Source organism: Mus caroli, chromosome 19 (assembly GCF_900094665.2).
Source record: "Mus caroli chromosome 19, CAROLI_EIJ_v1.1, whole genome shotgun sequence".
In the NCBI taxonomy this organism is placed as follows: domain Eukaryota; kingdom Metazoa; phylum Chordata; class Mammalia; order Rodentia; family Muridae; genus Mus; species Mus caroli.
In genome coordinates, this window is record NC_034588.1 from 44,259,250 (window position 1) to 44,267,068 (window position 7,819).

Below are 7,819 nucleotides of genomic sequence, written 5' to 3' on the forward strand. Positions count from 1 at the left end.
AGTTCAGTGTGTATCAATTATACATAAAATATCTTGAAACAGTCAGAAGGGTCTTGAGAAAACAATCTTGAGCCTTTTACTGGAAAACGGCTACATTTGGGGGCTAGAGCAAAACAAAACAAGAATAAAACGTGGTTAAGAGCAAATGCACTTAACTGCTGCACACTCTCTCTGGCCTCAAATTTAAGCGCTTGCTATTGTCCCCTTTGTACCACTAGGCCTCATCTTTTGTTAAAGTCTACTATTTTAATTTTAAAACGTTTTCTTGTGGTATTCACTCATTTCCTGGTCTGCTTTCTACTCCTACCCTGCCTGGAATGTGGCCCTGCTCCTGGTCACCTTGCTGGGTGACCTCGCCTCTGCCTCCCCCCCACCCCGCCCCCCAAAGGGCTCTGTCAGGTGGAGGAGGGGACAGTAAGTCATTTGACAGACTCCAGGCGACACCCACATAGCCCCAGCAAATCTGGAATCCCCAGCTGGATTAGCTCAGGTGAGACTCAGGAAGGGCCGCACCAGTTTTCTGGCTGTGGAAGTGACCCAGAGGTTATCCTTAAGGGAGTGTCACCACTCCAGAAGCCGACCTTAAACATAATTTCCTTTTTATTTTTTGAGACAGGGCTTCTTTCTGTAGCCCAGGCTAGTCTCGAACTCGTTATCTTTCTTTGTCAGCTTCCCCAGGGCTCCACCACACCTACCTTTTAAACATTTTTTTTTACAACCTATGTTTGCACTACCTTCATATTGAGTAAATATTGTGCACTTGCTGGTGCAAGCCCTGTGCAAAGGGTTTCCATTTATTGTCTCTTTTGATCTATGCCGCAACGTTTCAGTAAGGACTATGGGGATCATAGGAATGGGGACTCGGATGCTGTATTCAAAGTCACTGAACTATGGCTCAAAGCCCAGGCTCTCGGCTCTCCCTCTCCCTGGACTCTTGTATGAGTTCCGAAGCGGAAACAGTCCACTTTCAGGCACCGACAAGCATAGCCTGCTTTCCCGCGTCCCCCTTGTGCAGAATGAGGCAACATCCGCCAGCGCAATCAACAGGGTCGCGAGACCTCGCCAACGACGTCGTGGAGCCACCCGGCTCGGGCTCGCAGAGGTCAACGCAAAACCCTCGAGGCGGATGGAAGCGCTCAAGCCTCCACCACACCTCCCGCCGCAGGCGCCACCGAGCCGCCGCGCCGCCAGCCCGGCGGAGCCAGCGCGCGTGCGCGGGGCCAGAGGGTACGCCCTCGCGAGCGCGCGGGGAGCGGGGAGAGGGGCGCGTCACCGCGCGGGCGAGCGCGCGCGCGGCCGAGGAGCTCGGGCGCGCTGCGAGTCGGCGTCGGCGTCCGTGCGCGCTGCGGGCCGAGGCTGTGTGGGCTGAGGCGACGAACGAGGCGGCGGCGCCCCAGAGCCGAGGGGACGCGCGGGTGTCGCGCAGTGGGAGCGGACGCTTCGGAGCAGACGCGGGGCCCCGGCGGGAGAGCTTGGCTTCGCCGCTGCGCGCCTGCCGGGCGCCGGCCGCTTCCCGGGTCCGGAGCGGCCGCCGCCCCGGGAGACGCGCGGTGACACGGGCCTAAGGCGCCGCGGGCCGCGGGCGTCCGCGCCGCTCGGACCCGTGCGGCCCGGTGCGGCCCGGGGACGAGCGCCGGGGCAGGTGCAGCCCCCGGGGCCCGCGAGCGAGGTGCCCACCGTGCCGCTCGGCCCGTCCCGGCTCGCGGCGGCCGCGCGCCCCACTCCGGGGCCGGAGCCCGGTCGGCGCCCCGCCTTCTCCGGGGAGCGCCGGGCGGGAGCGGCCCGGACCCCGGGCTCGCGCGGGAGACGACGCGCCACAAACTTTGCCTTTTATTGTTCCTAGCCCTTTAAGGGCAAGGGGCTCTGCTGGGCTTGGAAAAATGTCCTTCTTCAATTTCCGTAAGATCTTCAAGTTGGGGAGCGAGAAGAAGAAGAAACAGTACGAACACGTGAAGAGAGACCTGAACCCCGAAGAGTTTTGGGAGATTATTGGAGAACTGGGCGACGGAGCCTTCGGGAAAGTCTATAAGGTAAGAGGGAGAAAACGGGAAGTTGGCTTAGGAGGAGATGAAACGCCCGCCTGTCCGGAGTGGCACGAGGACTTCACCCCAGCAGCCCTTCCCGTGACTTGCCCGCTCCTTGGCTTTGTAGGTTGAAACTTCAGCTCAGCATCCAAGCCGTGGCTCGGAGGGTAGGGCTTACGGAATACCTTGGGGCCGGATGCAGTTTCAGGAGTGATGGGTCTGCAGTCTAAACCCTGTCAAACTTCCGAATTTAATGGGAGGATCCGGCGGTTGCGGCCCTCGAGAGTCTTTTAAAATCGGAAACTCATTAGCTTCTCCCTGTGCTGATGTTTGTTTACTAGTGGCGTTTGCATGTGTGCATGAAGCAGGTAACTTTTTGGAGATGGGGACTATAATTCAGATAAAACGAGCAAAAGGTGCTTGGCCAGCTTGGAGTCTGTTCTTGAGTTGGTTGCTTGGCCACATGGGATGGAATTTCTGACAACATTTCCAGAAGATCTTCATTTCATCCTAGTTTTGAAATTCGATAAGCATTGGCTAGAAGGCAATACCAGTGCTTGAGGAATCAGAAAACTACACGAGTATTTATGTATTTCAATAGAGGTCTGATGTTTCTACACAAAGGTGTGAATGTTAACTGTTTACCCTGTCCTAGGAAGTATATGAATGATGTCATTGGAATATTTACTTCCTGAAGGGCGAGGTTTTTATGAGCCATAGTTTAGGGGTAGGACCCACAGGCTGCCTAGAAGTGAAAACATAGATGCAAGACTTTCCATTCTCACACAAATTGTATCTTATAAAAGCCCTGAGAAGTGGCAGTGTCCACCTGCTCATGGACGGAGACACTGAAGCTCACAGACAGTTCATGGCCACCTTGATTCAGTCTAGCCTTGAACTCAGGCCTCTGTGCCCGTATGTAGTAGTGTTTTTTTACTTTTAACTCCATTCAGTCGAAAGCATGTCCTCTACTTTCTAAGCACAGCACACTTTGTCTTGTAATTCGTGCCTTGAATGCATTCTGTCAAAATTCCGGTCTTTTTTTTTTTTTTAATCCAGTCTGAAAGACACACTTTGATTGCTTGCTCTATGTGTTTTCAGAACATCTTGTTCACATGGCTACTGTAGCACTTGTCACATATTATAATTGACATTTTCATGTTTATATAATAAAATTAAGGCCCAAAGTTTCACATTTGAATCTATGCCTCAGCATTTGTTGAAATGAAACAATGTATGTTACCTTTAGATGAATGCTATTGAAAGTCAGCATATAGTATGGTTTCAGCAAGAGCTTACTGTTGAAGATGATGCACGGCAGAAGGGCATGTAAGGGTGGTAGGAAGTCATCCTGGGGAGACTCCTTTAAGTACTGGCCGTCAGAGCCAGCTTGGTGGTCATGACCAAAATAACCACCTCTTCCAACTTCGATTTTCTTAGTTCTAAAACCATAGGTTTCCTTAAACATTTCTTCAGATCTTTCCACTTATTAATGTCCTCTGAATATGCAGTTACTGAGGAAAGGCGACGATGAACTCACAAGGGACCTGGAATCTTGTAGTGAGAAGGTGGTTGGTGGTTGCGAAGTTTTCATGGTGGGAAGACATTTCATCCACTATAAACGGCATAGCATCAAGAGCATGGCCTTCTATACTAGAGTATTTCTTGCTCTCCGCAACTGTAGTCTGTGACTGACCTTGGGCAAGGTACTTATTTATTCAGTGGCCTACTCAGTATCTGTAGTATAAATACATAGAAAGTATAAGGCAGCCAGAAGGAGTTCAATAAATGGTACAAATTTCTGTTATTGTCTGTAGAGGTTATAGAAGCAAAATATGGGATGGGATAGAGGAAAGGGACCCAGTAGCTATTGACTTGGTTTCTAGGGCAGCTGTGCAGTTTTACTCTGCAGAAGATGATGTATAATCCCATCGCAACGTTAGTTGAAATTTCCTAAAAAATTTGAGACATTGTGTAGTTCAACATTACCAAGTGCCTAGCATAATTCCTGGGGGCTTAACGATTGCTTTAAAATGATATTGACTAACATAAATTCTTTGTGTCTGTTTTTGAGGAGTTATGTAGGAATTTTTGTTTTGTTATTTGTTTTAAAAAATTACATTTTAAGCTTATCTAACTTTGGCCTTCTTTTTCTTTTATTTATTATCATTATCATTATTATTATTATTTTTTTTCCGAGACGGGGATTCTCTGTGTAGCCCTGACTGTCCTGGAACTCACTCTGTAGAGTAGGCTGGCCTTGAACTCAGAAATCGACTTTCTTTTTCATTTTTCCAAAAGTTGTTTATTTTTCAGAATTCTCTGGAAGTTGTGAACTTATGTGAGGGAAACTAGACTTCTTTTTGTAGGGTGGATGCTATCAGACCGTAATATTTTTGGTAGTGTGCAGTAGACAACTATTTTGAAACTTGATTCCAGCTACCATTTGCTTATAGAAATTGGTGACTGTTAAAAGGTTAAATCATAACTGGGCAGTCATGTTATGTTCTTAGTTTTAAAATCGACTTCCCATCATATAGTCTCACTCCTGTATGGCTCTCACATTTACTGGCATGCTTGGAAAATCACCACTGTTTTAAATTTGTTTTCTTTTTAATGTAGTGTGGTTAGATGTAAATGAGGATATATAATATCCTTCATTTAATCAGAAACAAAAAGATGATATAAAAATATGTATTGAGTAGCAAGTCTAGAAACTGTTTTACCTATTAAAGTCGTTGAAAGTCCTGGCTCTGTGCTGTGTTGCAACTGACAGGCCTATACCTTTTATAAAGTAGTGAAATATGTAATTCTTGTAAGTGTGTATGTGTTTAGCTGATAATAAAATAAATTTACATTGACAACATCAGGGTCAAGGAGTTCTGTTGCACCTCAGACTCTCAGTTTAGTTTTACAAGTGTTTGAGCATTATAAAAATAGAATCACATTAAGAGTATGCTGTCTTCCCTTTCAGAATCATTGTTTGTTACGTGACCTTGGTTATTATCTGTCGCTGTGGTTAGTTCATTTTCATTGTTGTGCAGCATCCGTTATAGGGTTATATTGCAGTCATTTGACGTTTTACTGCTAGTAGGCATGTTGGTTGTTTCTAAAGTTTCTTTTTTTTTAAAAGATTTATTATGTGTAAGTACATCGTAGCTGTCCTCAGACACACCAGAAGAGGGCGTCAGATCTCATTACGGATGGGTGTGAGCCACCATGTGGTTGCTGGGATTTGAACTCAGGACCTTCGGAAGAGCAGTTGGTGCTCTTAACCGCTGAGCCATCTCTCCAGCTCTGTTTCTAAGTTTTGATGCTGACATAAATCGCTAGGATACTTCACAAAGACTTAATTTGGGAATGGCATGGCTGTGTTTCTGGAGAAGTATGACTTTAATTTTACTAGTAAACTCAGTAACTATACTACATTCCTGCTGGCTGTGTAAAGATGTCTTTGATTTTCATTCTTGCCAACATTTGGTACTTTTAGAATTTTTGACCATCTGATTATTAGTAAATGCTTTTTATGTTTGTTGTAGTTTAAAATTTTTTTTTGTATTCCATTCTTTTGTTCATTTCCTTGTTAATACCATTTTGCATCTATATGTAGTATACACATTTGTAGTAGTATATTCCAAACGTGTACATATATATAATTTTAACTGTTTTCCGTTTTGGTATCATAAATACCTTCTCATTCTGTACTTTGTCTTTCTATTCTCATTACAGAGTCTTTGCTGAGAGACTTTTCCAAGTCAGAAGAGTATAATTTTTCAGTTTTTTTCTTTTCAAGCTAATGGTGTTTTTTTTTCCCCCCGAGACAGGGTTTCTCTGTGTAGCCCTGGCTGTCCTGGAACTCACTTTGTAGACCAGGCTGGCCTCGAACTCAGAAATCCGTCTGCCTCTGCCTCCCGAGTGCTGGGATTAAAGGCATGCGCCACCACGCTCGGCTGCTAATGCTTATTTTTAAGGCATTCTTTCCTAAACCAGTATCATGAAGGTATTCTACTTTATCTTCCAAAAGCTTTAGAATTTTACCTGTAACAAGTCCAAAGTTTGCATAGACTAAGTTTTTGTGTGTGGCATGAGGTAGGGATCCAGTCCTGTTGTTGCATTCCTGTCCTCCCACCAATCAGGATCTCTCCCTTAAGGACTGTTGCTGCTCTGGAGTGTTTTCTCTACTATATATATCCACTGCTTTCTGCAGTTTTCAATTTATCAGTCTATTCCTATCTCCCTACCACACTATCATAATTAGAAAAGCATTAAAGTAAGTTTCTATTAGAGTAAGACAGCCCCTCATTTTTTTCAAGTCTCTAGTATATTCCTGGCCCCTTACACGTCCATGTTTGTTTTAGAAATACCTTGATTGAAGTTCAAAACAAACAAACATCAACAACAAAAGAAAAAGCCAACAAAAATCCCACAAACCATTGTGCTGTTATTGATGTTATTGAATTTATGCGTTAATGTTGAAAAAAAATCACGATGTCTTGCTGTGTGTAGTTTAACCTCTGTTTATATCTTTCCTCAGTAATGGGTTTTAGTTTTTCCTGGAAGTCTTGGGAGCACAAACTACTTCCAAGATCCTTGTGTTTAGGATTTCTTTCTTGGTTTTGTGTCAAACCTTTAGTAGCCTTCTGAGAAAGAATCCACAGGAAGTTATTTTAGACCCTGCCTTGGAATAGCTTCTTTTTATAATACTGTGAGTCTCATGTAGAATTCTACTTCAAAACAAAGGTTTTCCTAAAATTTTTAAGAATGAGAATTTTTTATGATTTTGTTCCATTCATTTCTTTTGGCTTCAAGTGTTGATGTTGAAAATCTGATGTCAGTTTGTTTCCCGATTCCTGTGATCTTTTTCTCTTCCCAGCTTCTAGGATTTATTTTCTTTTTCGGGAATGTGAAACAGATATATACCCCTCCTTGCCTGTCCTTCCAGTGCAGGGCTCATGTCCTTCCCTTCTGTGGCATTTTCCTGATATTATTTATTTGGCAATTTCTGCCCCTGCCCCAGTAGCTCCTGTCAGAGTTTTAAGATCCTGTCTCGGGGCTGGTGAGATGGCTCAGCAGGTAAGAGCACCGACTGCTCTTCCGAAGGTCCTGAGTTCAAATCCCAGCAACCACATGGTGGCTCACAACCATCCGCAACGAGATCTGACTCCCTCTTCTGGTATGTCTGAAGACAGCTACAGTGTACTTACATATAGTAAATAAAAACAAAACAAAACACCATGACCAAGGCAATGTATAGGAGGAAGATTTAAAAAAAAGAAAGAAAGAAAGAAAAAAAAAAGATCCTGTCTCTAAATTCAGTGGCTACTTACTATCCTTCCTTAGTTCTCAGGTTCCTGTGACACACATGGCCACTCTTTCCTGTTTAAAGCCTTCTGTTGGATTTTATTTTCCTGTTTCTTCTGTGTTTATTTTCCAGGCTCCTTTTTCTAGCTCACATTAAAGTGTTGAGTTTCTTAGGATTTGGATGTAACACACACACACACACACACACACACACACACACACACCCCGCCCTGCTCTGGAACTCCCTATGCTGATGAGGCTGGCTTTGAATTTACAGCAACTCCTCTGCTTCTGCCTCCTGAGTGCTAGGATTACAGACATGCTACCACCCTTAGTTTCCTTTTCTCCTTGGCTTAGGAGAACCTGTTTTGTCCTATGCTTTAATGACCACTTAAATGTACTTTATGTCTGTGCTCAAATACTGTTCTTAAATTTTGAATCACACATCCAGCTGTCCATTAGCAGTGTCTTGGCCTTTTTTTTTTTTTTTTTTT

At 44.6% G+C, this 7,819-nt stretch overlaps 2 protein-coding genes across 3 annotated transcripts in view; one reads left to right on the forward strand and one right to left on the reverse strand.

The window, feature by feature from the left end:
• Positions 1 to 1,136: 1,136 nt before the first annotated feature.
• Positions 1,137 to 1,709, reverse strand: LOC115029982 (translation initiation factor IF-2-like; the record flags this gene model as incomplete). Its single annotated transcript, XM_029472480.1, has 1 exon — positions 1,137 to 1,709. A coding segment is annotated over one exon (573 nt), but the record flags the coding sequence as incomplete, so codon positions are not given.
• Slk (STE20 like kinase) overlaps positions 1,317 to 7,819 on the forward strand; it is a 58,053-nt gene continuing 51,550 nt past the window's right edge. Inside the window, exon 1 of one of the 2 annotated variants that reach the window (XM_021151432.2) lies at positions 1,317 to 2,030. In XM_021151432.2, coding sequence (XP_021007091.1) covers positions 1,881 to 2,030 — 150 coding nt within the window. In that variant the 5' untranslated portion in view covers positions 1,317 to 1,880. The remainder of the gene's footprint in view (positions 2,031 to 7,819) is intronic. The other variant, XM_021151431.1, reaches the window with a different exon arrangement.